Source organism: Diorhabda carinulata, chromosome 1 (assembly GCF_026250575.1).
Source record: "Diorhabda carinulata isolate Delta chromosome 1, icDioCari1.1, whole genome shotgun sequence".
NCBI classification, from domain to species: domain Eukaryota; kingdom Metazoa; phylum Arthropoda; class Insecta; order Coleoptera; family Chrysomelidae; genus Diorhabda; species Diorhabda carinulata.
In genome coordinates, this window is record NC_079460.1 from 32,169,785 (window position 1) to 32,191,602 (window position 21,818).

The 21,818-nt window shown below is 30.3% G+C and overlaps 2 protein-coding genes across 2 annotated transcripts; one reads left to right on the top strand and one right to left on the bottom strand.

Moving 5' to 3' along the window:
- The first annotated feature begins 384 nt into the window (after positions 1–384).
- On the top strand, positions 385–10,305 carry LOC130899872 (uncharacterized). The gene is made up of 7 exons (XM_057810039.1): positions 385–578; positions 942–1,740; positions 2,151–2,406; positions 5,177–5,289; positions 8,313–8,496; positions 8,573–8,844; positions 9,471–10,305. The coding sequence occupies exons 2-7, from the start codon at positions 943–945 to the stop codon at positions 9,615–9,617; spliced, it is 1,770 nt and encodes a 589-aa protein (XP_057666022.1). The 5' UTR covers positions 385–578; position 942; the 3' UTR covers positions 9,618–10,305.
- Positions 10,306–16,702: 6,397 nt separating this feature from the next.
- On the bottom strand, positions 16,703–18,963 carry LOC130899877 (cytokine-like nuclear factor N-PAC). Its single transcript, XM_057810048.1, has 3 exons — positions 18,827–18,963; positions 18,079–18,304; positions 16,703–17,549 (listed from the first exon to the last, which is right to left on the bottom strand). Exons 1-3 carry the CDS (start codon positions 18,957–18,959, stop codon positions 17,174–17,176), a joined length of 735 nt encoding a protein of 244 aa, XP_057666031.1. The 5' UTR covers positions 18,960–18,963; the 3' UTR covers positions 16,703–17,173.
- Between the last annotated feature and the right edge of the window lie 2,855 nt (positions 18,964–21,818).

Consider the following 21,818-nt stretch of genomic DNA (forward strand, 5'->3'; position numbering starts at 1 on the left):
AGGCTGATAAAGACTGGGAAAGTGAAAAACTAATCATATATTTTACTAGTAGTGTTTATAAATTTTGTTTTGTTTTTGAAAGTGAATTATGTATAGTTTTTGAAAAGGCATTTTTAGGTTACATTACTTTTATCAACAATCAATTAAAATACACGTGAATAAATCTTTTCAATCTTTAGAGTTTAGGTAGAAAAGTGCGCGCGCAGTATAGCTGAATGCCTCAACAACCCTGTCGCAACTTGAACCTGTATCCCGTGTCGCACAGTTGCCAGCTCTAGAGACTTTTTATCAAATCTACATCGATTTACATTAGAAATTAGTTTATCGACAACAGCCCGAGACAATGCTTTGCTGCTACTTCGATTTTGTCGGCATCTATTTGGCAACATTGTTGTATTGGCCGCTGCGATATTGTTCTTGTAAGTTGCGTGTGCTGATGCGGTCCGGTTATCTTTTTGTTTTTCGATAAAATTGTGTGACGGACATTGTTAAAAACTAGTTCATATATTAATTTGAATATCTGTGCATGTGTGTGGTAACTACTTATCAAGTCTCAACGTAAATAACTGCAATAAAAGGTAGAAATATAACATGGTTATAGGTAGTTTTAGTTTTTGCATGCCTCCGCTGTGCGCGAAAAAGAACGTTTGTCCCATGAATAATTTTGTTTCCTTATTTGAAACTATTGATATGCTATTTATTTAGCTAATTTGTCATCCGTTAGATTTGTTTTTAGATATCTTTTGACCACTATTTCGAAAACTTTTTACTTTACATTGATAAGATTATTTCCGTGTTTTATTGTAGCGCAACGTATGTGTATGCTCATTTACATTCTTTGTGTTTTGTCTTTGAATGTGTGTAGGAGCGGGTCTCAATAGTTTTTATTCAAAATAATTGAAATTTCCCTTGTATTCTCAAGTTATGTTTATTATTATTAGGATGTCATCAATTAAGAGTAGAGATAGGATTTTGGAAGCGATTGACCAGTTGCGTCGACGAAAAGCACGTCCAGATATTCAAAGAATTTGTAATTATTTATTTCGCCGGTTTTCCGTTAATTCCGTAGAAGCAAGAAATGATCTAGATTGGTGTGTTGCTAATAATTATGTACTTAAAGTTGAATACAAAGGAAGCATAAGTTACCGTAATGCGGCGAAAAAAAATGCGCAACAACGACATAGAAGTGTGGATCAGAAAAAACCATCTGTTCAAAGTAATATTCATGATATCGCTTACAAAACAAATCGCCAGTTTAATGAATTATTAACAAATGCTTTTGGAGAATTGATAGTGGAAGAACCTGACTATTTGGAAATGGGTATACCAGGTACTGAAATAATAAACAATATATTAGCTAAGGATAGCGTTAGATATACCAAAAAGTATATTAGTATATTATTAGAAAAAGAAGTTGAGAGAGGTGGTTTGATAAAGACAGAAAATGGTGATTATCTCATGGGGCCCTCTAAGGACGAAGAAAGTGTGAAAGATAAGGCGAAATATTGGAAACGGGATAGCATAAATGTGATCCGAGCGAACGAAGTGACTAGGGAACATTCTCAATCAAATAATCGTGATGACAACCACTTATTTATTCAAACAAAAAATAAAAAATTTACTGAGAAGGAATCTAAGAAGCATTGTAAGAATGATCATTATGAAAATATGGATTCTTCGACGAATTCCGCAGATGAGAAGAAATCTGATGGCATATTAAGAACCGGGGGTAGACGCAAGGTCAGTGCACTTTTCTATTCGTCATTTTTCTGTCATCTGTCAAACATTGTTGGTTGATCTACTAAAACTATGTAAAAAACAATGTCCAAATATAAAGTAAAGTATTTTTTTATTCATTTTAATTATTTACTGATATCATTCTTTTAATTTTCATCAAATTTATTAGATTATAATTATTTGTACGAAATTGACCTAGTTTATTAGAAATAATTATTTAGTTACTCAACAGTAATATGTATTGTTCACATGTTTAATTAAGTTTACAGTATTTTAGTTTATTTTTGATACAAATAATATGTGAACCGAAAAAAATCGACCAATGAATAGTTAAAGCTTTTTAAAAATGACAAAGAGCTATTTCGATTTCTCAATTTGTGAAGTATGTATCTATCAATTCGTTTTTTTAATAGAGAGCAAAGAAAGTATTTGATCCCTCGGATAATCATGTCCCTAAAAAAAGAGGCCGTCCTGTTGGATCATTAAACCGATCAACTATAGAAAAGCAACTGGCCAGACGAATTAATGAAGATGGTCGAGAAAATCGCCCAGAATCAAGAACATCCAGTAATGGGAGAGATCAACATGGTGTTTGTTCCGTTTGTCATATACAAAATAGAAGGGGGCCAAATGATAGAATGATTGCATGTAGGGAATGTAGCAATAAAGGTAAATATCCTCAAATATTCTTATAGGTTAAATTTATTAAAATTTAAAATTAAAATTAACTATGGGTATAAAATATGAAGATCAACATACATATAAATTTTGGTAAAATAAATCCCTATCTGTTTTTAGATTTTTCCCATAACCTATCATTCGAAATTTAATTTTGTCTATGCATTATTTGTATCTTGTTTACTTCTAACCTACAATAAATATACATAGGTGAAAAGGAGGATAGTTGACCATAGTTTTAGTTTTTTAAATAATCATAATGAATTCTTATTTTATCTATATTTTTTTAGTTAGATAATATGTCTTTCAGTATTTTAAACACATTTTCAGCTATTTCATAAGTGAAAATGACATTTACAATTTTTGAAAATAAAATTTCACAAATATACCCCACAAAAGGGAATACTTGATCAGAAGGATAGGGATACTTGCTCTTTACAATGTACTAAAGTAGGGAAATGTTTAGGTCTGGTGTTATACCAAGTATTTGCTTGAGAATTACATAACTAATATCAAAATTCACCAATGAAAGTATTTTCTTCTTTTTATCGACACAGATGATTTTACATTCCTCATTTTCATCATCCACATTGTTATTAAGACACAGATATCTATAGAAAAATGACAGTCTTTTGAATTCAACAACAGTAAATTTGCCCACATTAACTGGTTCAAGCCGATTACCCGATTCAGCACCAAGCACCACTTCATCGTTAGATTCAGATGAGGACATTGTGAATACTTTGATTTTTCCACATTTTTTTCCTTACTTTAGCTTTGCCAAAGTCTTTATTTCAGAATTTTCACATTTCTCAAGGTTTCTTTCTTCTCATAAGTCAATAGATATTGAATTCAGTTTCAACTGGTGTGTCAATTAAAATAGCACCCTTTAATTTCTTCTGCCTTTTCTTTTTTTTTCCCTCCAATTGAGAAAGATAATAACTGCTCAGGAATAACAACAAAATTGGACGATGAGGACATTGTTCCACTTAGCTAGCAACTGGTGCCATAATTCTCCAATTGTTTCAGCAACTAACAAGGCTACTGGTCCCTCAGATTAGTGTTTCTGAAGGCTTTACAGATACTTTTGGGAAGATTTTGGACCTCATTTCTGGCTATGTTGGAAGCATCTAAAACTGATCCCAATGGGTGCATCACATTTTCTTCACTTTCAACAAGAGGCTCTGATAAGAGTTCTGGGCGGTGAAAAAGCAGAATGCGAAAAATCATCATCCTTAAAAATGTAGCGATTGAATGGGAATATTGGGTCTTCTTAAATCTGCTTATGATATTTGTGGACTTCTTAGTTATTGGAAAAGCTTTTCCAATGATGGAAGTAAGGTCATGAATTCTGATCACCATTCCTGGATGCTCTGCTATTCATTAATTTGAACCTTTATCACAAGCATCCTTCAATGAATAAAAAACAATGACATCAAGGGGTTGTAGCCTATAGTGGCTATAATAGATAGATAACGTTAACATAATAATTCCATTTGATTTAGCAAAGTTAATGATTTGATTGAGATATAACTTCGAGATTATCTAATATAAGAAATTTATTGCTTAAAGAACACCAGGAAATATTTCAAAGACAGATGGAATAAATCAACAGTCATCCACCGCGTGGATTTGCTGTACCAGCTGAGTTAGGTGGAGCTTCTATCAGCACAATAAGGTTTAAATTCACCCTGAGAGAAACCATAAATAGTGGAATAGTTCTTCCCCCAGCACTAATCACACGACAAATTGTCACTACCCTGTTCTCCAGATGTTAGTTGGCCAATCTGTTTTTAACCTTTGGGAGCAATAATCTTAGGTTTCTGAACAGTTGTGTTACCTGTGTGTTCAATCGCGATTCTAGATTACGGTTAAACGTAATTCTCATTAAAATTGATTGTAAATTTGCAACAAAGTTTGTAGCTTGATTCATGCTTGTAATTTCCGAAGTTCCAAGTGAAAGTGATGGATCCCTTTTCATGAATCCTATAAGCCAGTTAATCCAGGCAACCCTGCTATTTTCAGATATTCTGTAAGTACAGCTCCACATTCTGCAGTAGATATCAATTTTCAATTGTTAGGATTATTTTCATATTTCGTCATATAACGATTTAGGGTCAATCTATCCACATTATATTTTTTCGCCATTGTTAGTATTTTACTGTCTTTTTTCAGGATCTATTTTTTTTTATCTTCGCACCCTCAACCTTTATAAAAGAGAGGCATCTATAATAAAAAATATTGACATTATTTGATCCCACATTATAAATTGATTACATATCTGGACAAGGTAATATAGGTTAAATACAGAAAAAACGCACCTGTCTTTTTACATCTAAATTATCACATAAACACCTTCACATGCCTAAAGAACTACACCTTAAACTGGTATATTCAAACTTGTTTAAATAATTAATTTTCAATCAGATACTACTGGAAATTTTTTGCTTTTAGTTCTATTTGAAAATGGTTTCAGTTAAACAAAAGAAGTAATCTATTGTTATTGGTTTACATAAGAGATAATTTCTAAATTTAATAGGGATTTATCAAATTTCTTATGTGGATGCAGTGGTGAAAATAAAGTTTTCACTTCCAGTAAATTACTGATGACCAAGTAATAAAAATGATATTTGAAGTTCAGCTTCAAGTACTTGATTTTAAATATTTTTATTTGTAAGGCATCTTGAAATATGTACATTTTTCATATGTACATATTTTGAATTGATTTCCCCTTTTTTTTCAATCAGTAATATAATTTTAGCTCACTACAGTTGTTTAAATGGCGATGATATGATGTTGAAGATGTATCCAGATAATACCTGGCAGTGTCCACATTGCAAAACATGTGTGGTCTGTTTTGAAACATCAGATGCTGTAAGTGTAATTTTTGACAAAACCAATATATATAGTTAATTATGTCATGTTGGATGAAACTGTTTCAATAAAATACTAATATGTGGGAGAAAACTTGGTGATTGAATCTGGTTTTTCCTGTACTGGGTAAGTAACTAAGAACGGCCGTCGGCTATATCTCAGGAATGAATTGTATTACAGCTCCAGAGAAAATAAAATTACAGAAGTGATCCCAAAAAATACTTCAAAATTATATTCATAATTTCAGTTAAACCACTAGGCGGTATTTGAAAATATGAAATTTAAGTAGCAAATTTTTTTTATAATTTACCCGATTAAATGGCACTTTATATATGATAATCGAATTCTTCAACAATTTTTGCGCATTTTTCGTTTCACAAGTTTTAGTCTATCTCTTCAAATAAAAGGTGGAGGAAACTGGGAACTTTGTTATGAAAAACCTTTTGTGCCTTTTAGTCCGGATATGCTTAGTCGATTTTTATAAACTTGATGTTGTTTGATAGAACTTGTGTACAGCAATACAAAATATATAAATTCTGAGCAATTTAATTAGCAACGTGAATGCTAGAGGGCGTTGTTTCATATATTTTAGATAATGTGATTTCTCTTTACAAATTTAAATAGAAACATAAAAGTTTAAAAGCTTAAAACATATTAACATTAAAATAGCAGAAACCGCATGTCAATATTTTTTTCTGTTCTGAGATACCTAAAGAAATGTAAAATTTTTCTTCAAATGTCTAGTAGGCTGATGAAGTAGGTTGTGCTAAATTTTTTCATTATTTCTAAATGTTATATTTGCATAAAACATTAGTAAAAACCTATATATTTGTCAAACAACAGCAAGAAAAATTTTAAATGTAACTAATGGGAACAAAACAAAGCCATCTTCATAGTAATATAAAATAAATTGCCTGTTGACAACAAGTGAGCTATGACTTTCACACATATGTCAAAAATTACTCATTGTGTTTAAGTTATTAGTTAGTTATACTATGCTTGAAAAAAATATGATTCTTACAAATGAAAAAGCGTTGGAAATGTTAGCAGTTTATTTTGATTGTATGAGAAATGCAACTGTAGCTGCTAGAGTGTATGCAGTACAGCACGATACACAAACATTGATATACTGACTTTGTGCATCTTCTTGTGTATTGAAGAGAACGCATTCGAATGGAGGAAAAGATTGTTAATATGTTAGGGTATGTTAATGATTATCCTCATTTAAGTGCCAGAGCTGTAGCCAATTTTTTTCACTTGTCCATTTTTAAAGAACACTAACCTATATTTTTTCCACATTTTAGTCATACCTAAAAATGTCATTACATCAAAGTTGAGTGGTTAATGGTTATGGTTAATTTACTATACTGTCATTTTATGTCAAATTTTCATAAAAAACTAAATTTTCAAATGAAATTATCTTACGTTATTAAGTGGAATTGATATTTCTAACTACCTGCAGTCTAAATGATAACTAGGTTGATATGAGAATTTAAGATTAGTATATTTCAAATTGATTGGAAGTTATATAGTAATAATTAACTAATAAAAGATGAGGTTAAGCAAAAAACATTGTTTAAAACACTCCGATGGTTAAAAGGTTAAAGCATTTGAAGTCCTTATTCATTTGGTAATAAACAAGTACATCAATGTGACATTACTACTTACATACATAAGACGATCCTGAAATACTTTCACGATTTTTGTGAACAGATGAGGATACTTTTCATTGTAATAGTAGAGTGAATCTCCATAATTAGGGTCGTTGATCTGTAAATGTGTGTTGCAAGATTCTAGACGGACAAATAATTGTGTCGTTTTTTTAAAGAGACAGTTAATGGAGAAGGGTATTTAGACATTTTAAGAAACGAATTGCCACTTTTTTAGATATTCCCTTAGCCATTCGTCGTGACATGTTCGTACATGATTGTTGTCTGGGACATTATTCTATATGTTTGGCATTTTTTAGATCAAACATACCCTGAGAGTTGGAATGGACGTGGATTGATTGAATACGCCAGGCTATAAATAGTATTTCAATGGCAGGAATTGAAACTGCTGCCCTATCCATTCATCATCAAATTATTTCATCTATAGAAAATGATGATGAGAAATATCAAGGGCGACACTAATTACGTTAGCTCTTTGTTCTCATTGTCAGTCATATTATTTTACATTTATATATCGCCATATAGCGGCAATAATAAGATTGATATGAGAACAGTTTAAATTATTGCAGATAAGGCCAATGTAAGAACTTGCCACCCCGGAATAAAGGGATATTGAGTATATAAATTTACAGGCATTTTTCATAACAAGTTTCTTACTCTCCTTCTCATCTTATTTGAAGACATAGACTGAGACGAAATGAAATATACGCAGAATTTTGAAGAATGTTGAAGAATTCTCTCTATAACGTGGTTGAATTTAAAAAAAATTTCAATTTCATATTCTCAAATATGCCTCCTAGTAGTGGAACTAAAATTCTGAAAATAATTTTCACTTGTTTCTCGGGGCTACTTTTGTTATATCTGTCTTCCTAAAGCTGTAATATAATCCATTTGTGAGATATGGAGATATGGACGACGGCCATTCATAGTTGCCCTCCTGATACATGGTATGGCTCCTTTAACGAAAACTTAGTGTTGGATTAGGTTATATGCTCTTGTGTCTTTATTAAGTAATTTCTTATATTTTCCATAATACTATCTTTATTTGTAACGAGGCCACTATCATTTTCAATAGAATGTTTCCTAGTTGATCCTTTTGAAATTTGTTCATTGCTTCATACATTTTTCTGTTTTATCTTCTCGATGTAAATTTACCATTTCTTTAATGGTGGTAGTCACATTTTGTTCCTTTCTCAATTCTGATATTGTAAGGTTTTCTCATTTTCTATTATTCAGGTCCAATTAATTTAGTTTATTTCAACGCAACTTAACAATGGAGGTTCTTGACTAGCATTGAATTATCATAAATCTCTTGTTGACTTGAATTATTTATTACTATTTATTTTAATCTAGGGCAATTTAACAGTATGCTCAGTTTGTGCTGATGGTTACCACGCAAGCTGTCATCAACCAAGAATTATTGAGAAAATTAGAAATGGTCAGAAATGGTTATGTATTAACTGTCAGATGCCAGATGAATTAAAAATCAATCAAATCCAAGCTAATGTCAATTCTTTTAGTCGAAAAAGCAATTCAGGTGTGTTAAAATGTATTTTTTCTTTAAAAACCTTATAAAAATTCGAGTTGAGAATTTTTAAAAATTTAAATTACAGATAACAATGATATCTCGTCTTCTAATTCTGATGACTCATCACCATCCTACAACTCTTCTCTATCTCCAACTCCACCTCGACTAAGTCCTCAAACTGGAGGAAGAGATTCACCAGATGCTGATGCACAATCAGATTCTCAGAGTAATAAGGAGGATGACGAAGATGAAAACATTGATACTTCAATTCCAGATGCAACACATTGGTCTGCAGATGAAGTGTATGAATATTTTGCTCAGTATTTTCCAGAAGAAGCAAAAATATTTAAAGAACAGGTAATATTACTATATTTACATAATACTGTTAGGGTTCCATGTTTATAAATTATTAAAATCACTCCACCGTTCTTTTAGAGATTTATCACATATATTTTCTATTAACTTTCTACATTAATCTAACTTCATGAACTACAAAGTTACATCAATATACTTATACAATATCTATTCATTCACTGCACCCATTTTACTAAATCACATACAGTTACAAACTAAATAATGAGCATTTAGTAACACAAACAATCGAAAGCAAGAAAACAAACTAAGCTTCATAATAGTGGCTACAAAAACTGATAAGAACAAAAAATATATTTTCAAAAGCTATTATATCACATCCCTATAATATTAAAAGAAATAATAGGAGCGACGTTTTGTGAATTTTACATGTTAAATGTCTTTATAAAAGCATGGCATTGGTATCAAGTCTGGCCGATGTATTGGTATTTTTTTTACTAACTTCATGAAATAAAAAAAAAATTTCTCTCTCCTTAATATATTTAATGCAACTGTTAATCACTTTAATTGGCTTTATGTAGTTGTATTCAATATTATTAGAATATTGATAAGATGATATTGTAAAAGAGAAGTTCTTATATAAAGGTACATTCCTCATTTTATTTTTTCAGGAAATCGATGGCAGATCTCTTTTATTATTGAAAAGGATAGACGTATTGACAAATCTCAATTTAAAATTGGGTCCGGCATTGAAAATTTATAAGCATGTTGTAAAATTACAAGTAAGAAGGGACGATCCTAAATTATATTGGTTCTAAATTTTTTAAGTAGATTTAAGACTATATTTTGGGAGCAGCAATAAGTCTAAAACCACATATTTCTAAGATAGTAACATTTTTGTTATATATTTCTTTAATTACTCATAAAATTGTAGAATGTCATCTTTCTAAACACGGACGGTAGGAGCGGGTTGTCTAAACTTCATGACTTTCTACGTATATATCTTTCCATATGATTTTGATTAGATTTATGAAAACAAAACATATTGTTCTATTTGTCTAATTTTCTTTGCTTATTATTGACCAAACTTGTATGAAAAATTTGACTGTACTACTATATTATTTATTTGCAATATATGTATATAACTTGAGAATGGAATTATTGACATTTGGTAAATAGATAAATTATGTGAGGCTGCGAACAATTTTATTATAATCATTAGTAGTTTAATTATTCTCATAATTATTCACATTACAGATCAGATTTTACAAATAAAAAGAATTAGAATTATCCTTGATAATTGACATTTATGTTGAGAAAACCAGTTTTCAATTTTTAAATAATGTGAAAACACCATATACTTAATAAGTACCTGATTGTAATGAAAAGTCAGTCCTCACATAACGTTATACATTTGTTGATATATCAAATGACCTACGTAATTAAATAAGTAGAGAAGTAATTTGTAATTGAATTTTTATTTTAATAAAATTGTTATCTAATAAATTCGTTTTATTAAATTTCAGTGTCTTCTAAAACTGAAAGCAAATTTGTGAAAGTTGAAATTGAATATAATAACTTATTTCCAACATAAAATAGAAAAGGGCCAAATATAGAAATGGTAATGCAGACTCTCCTAAATGCATAATTTGTTGTTTTGCTAAAATTTATAATGAACTTTCTATTATTGACTTAATTTTATTACCATTCACTATTTACATCCTGATAAGTGCAGAACACGTCAATTTGATACAATTTGTGAAATAAAAGAAGACCAGGTGAGTGCTCTAGTATGTAACTGAAGTAAATTTTTTCGCTTTGTCTCACGGTACCAATAACAATGAGCAACGTGTTTAATTTGACAGGAGTACCTGCAACGACATTTGTAGAGATTAAATTTAGAGTGTGAAATACGCCAGTGGTCGAATTTAAAGCTTTGAGATAAGTACAGATTTTGTCTGTGGCAATGATCGTGGTGTCCCAGTATACGTGTATGTGGGTCAGAAATATTATGACAGCAAGAATATGGCAAGCCAAACCAACATGGTGAACATTGAAAGATATCTTTATGCTTATGTCGTCATGTAAGACAATACACGATCACATGATGTGATAGCTTTAAAAAGAGTGCACTGTAAAGTAGTAGCTGATTCATGAAACATAAATATCATTAAATAGATATTGATATTAATTGAAGGGAGTTGCACAGAGAAAGTGGTTGATACAACACTACATCATTGGAAGTGTAAAATGAAATTCATTCATTCAGAAATTAACGTGACATATTTTTGTGTATTAAAATACATTTTCAGATGTTTAAGATAGATATGAACATATAAAAAAAATATAAATAATAAAAAAAGTGGTGGTTCTTATTATTATTTAATACTGAATTTCAAATAATTAGAATAATTTTATTACAAAATTTATATTCAATTTCAATATTTGAAGTATAGTTTTTTGAGAGCAATAACTAAATTATATTGAGAGTCTTTTCTGTAGAATACAAAAAAATTGTCACCCATATAAAGCATTAATTGGTATAAAAATCAAAAGTAGGTATATAAGATTACTCTTTGTATTGAAGCATAATACATACCAAAAAGCTAGGTATATACTAGTTTCATTGAAATTGGAAACCAACCACAATTTTCATTCTAAAATACTTCTGTTTAAAATTCTCATTATGCATTGTATTACAGTTAATGTATTAAGACCTGAATTACAACAAACTAACATGTAAGTTATATGCTACCTACAACTGGTACATCATCCAAACATAATTATCAAAGTAAGTAAAAGCAAATAGTTGAAGCAGTTATAAATATTTTTTCTTGTACTATAAGAAGAACTTGGGAAAATCTAAACTATTCACTACTAAATACTTATTCTGATTAAAGGGATATTTACACATACAGTATAGAACTCTGAGTAGTGAAACATCTTTTGATTTTCACAATAGAATTCAACAGGTCTTCAATCTTCAAATTTCTCATTGGATACTTACTTTCAAAATTTTGCACTCAAGTATTGCTACACGGTTCAAATGAACCATTAAGTATATTAATAAGGACTAAGTATCCAGAACATTGGAATATTGCTATAAGTGCTGTTCTAAGCCAAGGAAAAATAAGCTCCGACCTACCTGTCGCCAGCAGAGTCCTAAATTATTCAAAATGTAATTATTCTGTAATTGATAAAGAACTTGCCATTGTCTGGGTAGTTTAATACTTCCGCCCTTATCTTTTTGGAAGGAATTTTACAATAATTGTTTTAATTTTGATTGTTTTAGAGTTGATAATGTGTGTTTTATTTGAAATTATATTTAAAACTCAACAATGACTTGATTCTCTTAAAATCTTCACAACTGCACTATTAGGTATAAAATAAAATTGCTCTCTTTAACTGCCGAAAAAAGGCTAGACTAGTTTTTGTATTCGAACGGCGATACCCTTGTCATCGATGTTGCTAGAATATGTGTTTTCAGTTTAACCGTACGATTTAAAAATATCGACTGTCTTGAAACAATTGCGTTTCAACAAACAAGTAAAATGCCACTGGTAAAACACAATTTTTTTTATCGACCATTCGGTGTTTACGGTTCTCACTAAAACGACATGAATTTGGCCACTGATACGGCCCGTCCTTTGTGGAGAAATCCATCATTCTTCTACAATACTAACTGACCAATCTAGAGATGATTCGATTTTATTGTTTTACATTTGGTTCATTGCTGTAGGTATGTATTTATTCTCTTGACCACCTGGACCAGAAATGTTGCAACTTGTTGATACTTATTTGAACTTTTTAAACTACTTTTTCAAACTATTTCCAACTATGTGCAAAAATATTATGAATTTTTTTAATTTTACCTATAGTATCGCTTACTTTTGCATTTTCAAAACATTTATTTACTGCAAGTTTTCAGCAGTATGATCTTCATCCATTTCATAAAAACCCAAACAAATGCTTACTAATTGATAATTGATAATAACTTTTTTGTTATGGTATAGCTTTTTATAGACGCTTGTTTGGAAGTTGAAGGGACTTGTATTAATGGAGGTATCTGTGATGAAGTAGTCGATTCTGTTGATACTACTGAGATTTCGTCTACATCAGTAGATCTTCCATTTCCTCTTTATAACTCGACATTCTAAAAACCAAATCATTTATTAGTGATTTTTTTTATACCGGTTTATACCTGATTTATTATCCATAATTAGTTAGAGTAGCTCATATATCAAATAATATAGATATTTCGTTTATACGCAGAATTATTTGTTGGGCCCAATTTTGCCTTTTCCTTATATAGATGGTTCAAACATCTCCTTTTTAATGTAAGTATTCTTTGTTTTTATGTTCAACAATTATTTTCTAATTTTACCTGTTAGAAATAATTTATTGGCCAAAAAATCAAAATTATCCCTTATTTTTGTTTTCCTTCCCCTGAGGGATATTGCTCAAAATCAATTTGAACTGACCATTTGTCCAAACTTTCCAATGGATTGTTCAACTGATTGCAAAAGTGTAGGTTTCGGGTGCCGGCCAACACCTTTTGGCCTAGCTCCTATTTGTAAATGCCTAGAGTGTAACGAGCGATGAGGATCTTCGTTCCAAAAAACTCACTATATCCTTGTACCATTAATACATACAATAATAAGATGTATTATTGTATGCGAATTTCACTATTCGCAGATTTATCTGTTCGATGAATATTTTTTATCTCAGCGTAAAGAAGTGGATGCTTTGCCTTCAAGTGATTTCTTAAATTGGTAGTGTTACCACATGATTTAATGTTTTTTTCACATTTTCTACAAACTGAGGTGTCTCCAGTTCCAGATTGAAATAATACCAAAGTAAGCTTCTTCCTCTATTTTCTTCCATATTCCTAAAAAAGCATAATTCAGACAAAAAATGCTGCATCTGTACCTCATTCACATTATTTTTATTACCGACTACAAGAATAAATTTTGAACTAGCCGCCCTCAAAAAATTTGACAGCACTTAATATACAGAGTTCGGCAAAGTCCGGTGCCGGTAATTGTTAAAAAAATAGGGTGACAAAAATTTCAAGTAAAACTGTTTTTATAAATGATCATCTGTAACAAAAACTAGAAAATACTTGGCACACAAACCTGGGTTCTCTTCAATGGAATTAGTAATAATCATAATCATAAAAATTAGCAATAGTCATAATCATAATAACAAATTAGTAATTTGGTTATACTTAGAAACTTACCTTGATTTTTTCTTAGCACACTTTAAACAATCAATCGGAAAGCACAGTGATAGGATAGGTCGAATTAAAAAAACAAACGTTATGTGAAATATTAAAACTCTTTTATGATGTACACTGCCGAAAGTGCCAAAGCGACATATCACAACGGTTCTAATAAAGCAAATGATCCAATATTTTCTGTCCTGTGATCCAAAAAAAATGCAGCAGCAAAACTATCTATGCGGCACTAGGCCGCAAAGGTTTCATCTTTCGCAGACACCTATATTCAATAAAATAAAAAACTTAGAAAGACGCGGGCCGCTGGAACCTATTTAGCATCAAAGAAAATATTTTCTATTTTTTTTAAGGTAAATGCCATTTGTAAAGAGCTTTTTATGAATAATTTTTGTTAACTAAATAAGTTTAAATGTTATATATCTAATTATCAATATGTAGTTATTTGTATTTGGTTAAAGCGATTAATTAAAAGGGAGTGTGCTCTTACTTAAATTTATGTAATTGATTAATATAATCAATAATTGTGATCCATTTAATACAATGTGGGCAAAACAGATCGTAAATTCAAAACAAATAATTCTTGATTACGGCAGCTATAAAGTTGAAAAATAACATTGTGATTTGATTCCCACCAAAATAAAACTAAACAATAGAAATATTTCTTATTATTCATTTCTCAGAGAGAGGATTTTATTCTTAATAGGTAAGTTTCTGCCAAGAAAAAAAAAAGAAGTTGACGATGTCAAGTTTTGGATCCAGTATACCTACAGAACAGAGTATTGAGTTACAGGTTACAGGACTACAAAAAAGTACAAGTACAAGTACAAAATTATGAAAAAGAATCAATCTTCGATAAATTGATTATTTTCGATTAATCGAGTATTTCCGATTAAGCGATTATTTCCGAATATTCGATTTTTTCAATTAATCGATTATTTTGCCCAGCCCTATTTGATATATTCTGTGTAGCCTTGTTCCCTTATCTGTTTCAATAGTGGTAGTAGGTGTTATCTCCTTTGTTGTATCTCTTTGGAGTAATTTTTAGAGATCCATATCTGTGTTCCTTTCAAGTTTCTAGCTTCTTCGAAGATTTCCCTTCTTTTTATCATGCCTTCAATTCAATCCATAGGGGCCTGTTTTTCTTTTCTCCTGACTTCTCCTTCCAATTCTATGTGCCTGCATCACATCATTCTCTGGTTCTATCTTGATATAAATTTTTTTCAATGTTTGTTTAATCTTGTTATTCAAGGATTGCTGTGTCTAGTTTTCTGATTCCTATATTTTGTATATTACAATACTTTTTTGTCTCAACTGTCTTTTTAATGTGTCAATTCTCGTGTTTTGTGCTATGAGGTTTTCTTCGTACTACCTAAGTGTTATTTTGTTTACAATATCTCACTGCATTTTGCATTTTATCCGTTTTCATTTCTAGACGTTCATTGGATTTTTCGGTGCTGTTTAGTTTTCCCAGTATTTCTTGAAAAGTATTTTCCATTTTCGTACTCTTTTAGTTTTATTTTATTTAAATACAGTTCTAGCCGCTCTTGCCTAGATGTAGTGCCTAGATATAAAGGTCAGCTTTTCACAAATTGGCTATTAAAAAAGGAATTTAAAATTTTTATTTGTTTGTATTTTATTTATATGGTTAACATCGACATATTTAGCAGAACTCTTTTGATAAAATATCTTTGTATATTGTCAGTTTTTTGTTTAGGTTAATTTTTTCTCACAAAATTATGCTTCGTGAGAAACATCTACATAATCCAGTCCTATTTATTTGCAGTGTGGGGTCTCCATGTGTGCTTCCTATCGGCAGATATTCTGTTTTTGACATATTCATATTCAAACCATATGTTGCATATTCGTGGTCGAATTGTCTCAACATATAATCCGCATTGTTCTCGTCGCAAGCTATAACAACTGTGTCAATAACGAAAAATAGAATTGTTAGGCACTTATGCTGTATCTCAATTCCCATTTTCGCAAGTTTAGATCTCCAACTACTCGGAGCTTCTTGAATGAATGTTGGTGATAAACTGCAACCTCGTTTCAACCTTCGAACATAAACATTGCTGAGGTATATCAAACAGCCTTTTCAACGGTATCGTAGGTTTTTTCGTAATCGACAAATACGAGTTGAGTGGCTACTTTTTCTCTGGTGATTGAAGGAGTTAAATGAGTCGCTTTATTCAAAATTTCAATATTGACGTATTCCAAAGTATTTTAGTAAATTAAATTCGAATGGTATTGAGTATTTACTTGATAAACTGATTAAATAAATAAAAAAACTTGAAATTAAATTTCTATTTATTCACTCAGGGTATATTCTTCTAAAAAAATGTGAGAACTTGAAGCAAAAAAAAATAAGAAAAAAAAATACAAATTTTATATATATATATATATATATATATATATATATATATATATATATATATAATATTAAAAATATTAAGAAGAATACAATTTAGACAAATTACAAGCGATATTATAATTCTTAAATTAATAATATCAAATAAACATGCTACAATTTATGAATGAGGTAAAAATGAATGGTTAATTAAAATATTACGCATAGATACTAAGATCAGCATTGTTTATAAACAGCAGCCATTGTATAAAACGTTTATGAGATAAAGGGAATAGATGAATCACATTCATAGACATCCATTGTAAAACAATATTTATTCAAAAGCGTTCGCAACACATCAAATAAAACAAATTATGAATAAATCGGTACAACTAACAAAAAGGCACTATTGATAATGGTTGCAAACCCATCTAGTGTCTAAACGGAAAATAAAATAGCTTATCAAAAGTTGGGCGAAATTAACAAATTTTTTTCTACATTGGTTTGTTATGTAGAGTATTATACATATTATTTGAAATTAATTGCATTTTATCATAACTACTCGTATGTGAAAATATTTTCATGGTACTGAATCTTAAATGCAGCTGTCTTTGTTAAAATTATGAAACAGTTAATAGACTAAAATCCATTTTTCACTACAGATGCAGTCATTAACATTAAAATCAAAACAATAAAAATTCGACAAAATATTAGTAATTATTCCTAAAACGGTTTATCTTATTTTATTTCCAAGTATTCTGGTTTTTTTTCGGGAAATAATTGTTGAATGATTAATAATTTTTATACTTTAAATATATAGCTGATACATCAGAGCTTCCATACTGTAGTCGTTTACAGTCTTTAAATACTTCATGTGCCATATTTGTTAAAGGAATTGATTGGTCAAGTTGAAAAGATATATCTAATACATCTCTTAATTCTGCTTGCATTTTTTGTAGAGGTTGTTCCACTGATACAAAAGTTTCTTTTATAATTGCCGTGGCTTTGTTTTTTAAAAAACTACTATTAATTTCAGTTCCAGCAAAAATTTCTAAAAATATTTCGAATGGAATTCCAAGTTTCTGGGTTAAAGACATTCCTTCCGCAAGAGCTCCCAAGTTAACTGCTTTCATCATCTGTAGAATAAGGTTCATTTTAAGACCAGTCCTAAAAACAGGTATAATGTTATTGAGTATCAAGTTGATGAATCACATGAAAGATTTTCTTTCAATATATACTACATAATGTGAAGAATTGCGGATCTGAGCAGATTTAGAGAAAGCTGAAGAAAAAACATGAACAAAACTAAATGAACTAAGAAAGTTAGAGCCTATAATCCTAAAATAGAATAGATGCTGTTGACGTGGAAAATAAATCAAATTTCTCATACCACTTGAATCTTTTTAATTAGATCAGCATACTCAGTTAATTACTTTCAAAGCTCTGGAGGATTGATTGGCGGTACAAGCTAATAGTAATGAGTATATAGAGTATAAATAATGCTTTATCAAAAATACTCCCAGCATAAAACAATCACAAAGTGGATGGTGCCCCGTTCTGCAGATAAACTGTCCATAATATATAAGAAGGAGAAGAAATACCTTACATTTTACGTGAATCATTATATTATTAAAGAAAATAAAGCTTTTTCAATACCTATAACTTTTACCTCTAGTTTTTTATATACTATACTCACCCAGCTGTATTGAAGAAATATGAAGCTTTACTTATAGCTTTAAAGTAAGGTTGACATAGATTGAATAGACTCTCGTCTCCAGCCGTAAATAAAGTGATAGACCTTTCTGTGATGTCCCTTATGTTACCTTGAAATGCTAACTCCAAGTATTTTCCTTTTTGAGATGTAATTTTTTCACTGAATATTACAGACGTTTCTGGTTTAATTCTAGACATAACTAGAATCACTAAAAAAAGTATGGTAGGTTAGGTTAAATCGTGCAAGAATTTATATAAAAATCATTATGGGAATACTAAAATATCTAAAAAAATTATAAGTTACAATAGGTGCTCCAGAAATCTCAGAAACTGAAAATCGTAATTGAATACACACATACATATAATATAAAAAGCTAGCAATCGAGAAATAAAGCTGCAACTTTTGATATCTGCGTCGAAACATGAAAATCAATCTTAAATTATTAAATTATATAATTATAAATATAAAGGACTAGGTACTAATCCAAAAATTTTAATAATAAATATTGGTCTCTGAGTCATCAAGTTATGTTTGTATATTTGTATAACTCAAGTCAATTTATTGGATCTTTTAAAATATAACAGATAATGCAGTTAATATTCTTCAAATTTTAATAAATGGACTGGATGTAGAAGTAAAGGGTTGTGGAATTATTTCTTCTTTTTAGGCGTACAAAATTCGTAGTAATATGACTTTTAGAAATGAAATTAATAAGAGCTTCTTCACTTACTCTTATCCTGCAGAATATTTTCAGTTTCACTAAAGGCATGAAACTCTGATTCTATTATCCTTCGAGTAACTTCATTATCTGATAGACATATGAATATAATATCAGAATTCAATAAAACATCTCTCGCAGTCATGCATAATTTTAAACGTTTACAATTGTTTAGATATTTCTTAAGTTTTTCACATTTTGCATATGTTCGGTTCCATATGTTAATCATGTGAACTGATCTTATTAAATGTTTAGTAATTCCTTCTCCCACTAGTCCTACAAAATACATATTTCATAATTGTTAACAACGATAAAATAACTGATTTTAATCTCTTTAATGACGAAAATAATTTATTAATAATACTTATGAAGTTAAAATGTTATAATTTCGAACCACGACAAATACAAGAAATCTTTGCCGCTGGAAATAGAAATGGTTAGTTACAAACAACATTTGTACAAAAATTTACTTAGAGCAGAGGCTCCCATACCACTTTCAGAATTTTGCTGGTTTCGGTGGACGCCTGCAGCTACATTCATACTATATTTTCAAAATACGAAAAAAATTGAAGATTAGATCTATCTATAGAAGTTTGCCTTGTGGCTGAGGTTCAACCACGAATTTACAGGTTTCGAAAAAAAAGGTGGGAATTTATTGCTTGATAGGGTTAATTAATATACGTTCACTTTACTTTAATGGAATTTACATTGACTCACAGCACAAGAAACTAATCAATTCTCACAAATTTTATTTAGAAAACGTTCCTTCCAGTGTCCTAAAAAGAAAAGAAAAATGATAATTTTTTTGTGTTGAAAGTATTTTTTGAAATATATAATTATTTACTATTAATTAATATTGTTGTACAAGTTGTAATATAGTCACAACAAAGTCATAATTTTAATGGGACGGATGTACTTGATACAGAAAATTATCATTATTAGTTTGATTTTGTTAAAATAATCGGAAATATCCCCGTTCTGTGATATTCAATCTGCTTCTTGCTCAGTTAATAAGTTTGTAACGATATGAAAACTTTTTTCGACAAGATATGACGAGGAAAACGCTATCAGAAGTTTTTTCGCAATTCCCCACAGTCCAGGATATTTTTCGGGTATTTCTGTTTGCAGCCACAGTATTTGATATCCTTGTTTAAATGTCACTACTCATTAGCGCTGTTGAGTAGCTCCTCTTGTAATATCACTTCCGTTTCATTATATGTATTGATGATTTATGGAGGTATTTCCATCGAAAAGAATATCTTCAAATGCTGAATGTATGTCTGAATATCCTCATCAAGTTTCAAAACAGAAAATTCGCGCCGTCTAATATTTTGCGTCATAAATTTCAATTTAATAAGAAAAGTTGAAATTCAAATCTTTTTTTTTAAGAAATTAAGGATGTCTCCTAGTAATTGTGAGTTGAGATCATTCAATTTTATGAGCAAATCTGTCAAAACCGCCATGTCTGCTTTGAAATTGATCAGATTTTCTTTTGAACTAGGATATTTACATTCCGTAAACTCTAAAACTGAGTGAAAAAAACATTAAATGTTGGTAAATATGCATCTTTCAACAATCAGCAAGTAATAAAAATAAACTTATATAAAACAAATAGGCAGGTAGATACTTACTTTTCCGAAACTGGCAAACACTAATATTGATTCACTTTTCGTTTTAAAATTCCCGAAACAAATGAGTAACGTTTATATAAGGCATAAGTATCTATTTTGATAAGGAATCAAATAAGTTCATAAAAGACCGCAGGCACATACACCAGAAGTCGTATTAATTCAGGACGGTGGCGCGGCTACAAGTTGTACTGAATATAGAATATGCAAGAAACTCGAAACCAAATAAATTTTGTATGGACCCCCATTTTTTTATAATGTCAACGTGGACCTCTAGGGGTTCACCGGGACCACTTTGGCAATCACTGACTGAGAGGACTGTTTTGCGATGTATAAAATTTTTAAAAATGTATCGTATGTCGACCAATCAATTACCCTAATTTTTTTATGTAGGTCCAATGAAATTTAAACAGGTAGGTAACATAAGAAGATAAGAGTTCACACCAAGAAAAATTAGAAAAATGAGAATAATTATCTTACCTATTCCAACTACGCCAATCTTATATGTAGTATTCAATTCACAAGCCACATCGGCATCGTAAACAGGGATACTGACTTCAGTTTTTTTCCCAGACGAGGTTTTTTTTTTAGATGAGAGTTTTTTCCTAGGTGAAGATTTTTTCTCAGTTGAACGTTTACGTTTTTCACATAGGTTGAAACGGATTTCGTATTCGCTGTCTTCTTTTTGTTTTTGCAGATGATAATCTGCTTCAGTGATAGCTTTCAAGAATGTGCGACTTTTTGAAAGATTGCAGTATTTTGACTTATTTTTTTCATAATCATATATATTTCTCTGTTTTAACAATCCAGTTGTATAATCTCCAAAAAAGCGGACAGGGATAAATACTGCATCTGAATTTTTAGGTTTTATAATATTTACTTCCATTTCATCAACAATAACTGCTGGCCAACAGGTGAAATTCTCCATTTTAGCCCAAACAATCTGTTGTAATTTATATTCCATTAGGCTAAGCTATGGTTTTTTTTTCTGAAAATAAAATGATGTTGAGTAACTCTCTAGGTACATGCAAGGGTGATCCAAATTCAATGTTCATTAAAAATATATGTCCCTAGATAGCTGCTACAACGTCTCGCAACCCCTTAAAGAACGGACTTGCAACGAAAAATGATACCTGTCATTTATTTATGTGAGTAAAACAAGGATAGTGTTAGCAGAGAGATGTCCTCTATGATGTTGAAGAGTAACTCGTGGTTCATTGCAGTACTCAATCTAACTAACGCTTGTAATAATGAAATAGATCAAGAAGCAGATCAGATAGTTGAAGAAATCTTATTGATTATAGTTATGGCTCTTTGATAAAGAAATGAGTCAGAAATAGTCTACAACAAATAGTAACCCTAAATGTTGAAAAAAC

What these genes read in the sequence shown, in the direction of transcription:
- LOC130899872 (XM_057810039.1), top strand. Translation starts at nt 943, where the DNA reads ATGTCATCAATTAAGAGTAGAGATAGGATTTTGGAAGCGATTGACCAG. An exon ending in GTTTTGAAACATCAGATGCT is followed by an intron (nt 5,290 to 8,312) that starts GTAAGTGTAATT and finishes ATTTTAATCTAG; the next exon opens with GGCAATTTAACAGTATGCTC. An exon ending in CAAAAATATTTAAAGAACAG is followed by an intron (nt 8,845 to 9,470) that starts GTAATATTACTA and finishes TTATTTTTTCAG; the next exon opens with GAAATCGATGGCAGATCTCT.
- LOC130899877 (XM_057810048.1), bottom strand. Translation starts at nt 18,959, where the DNA reads ATGACTGCGAGAGATGTTTTATTGAATTCTGATATTATATTCATATGT. An exon ending in AAATATTCTGCAGGATAAGA is followed by an intron (nt 18,305 to 18,826) that starts GTAAGTGAAGAA and finishes TACTTTTTTTAG; the next exon opens with TGATTCTAGTTATGTCTAGA. An exon ending in TATTTCTTCAATACAGCTGG is followed by an intron (nt 17,550 to 18,078) that starts GTGAGTATAGTA and finishes ACCTGTTTTTAG; the next exon opens with GACTGGTCTTAAAATGAACC.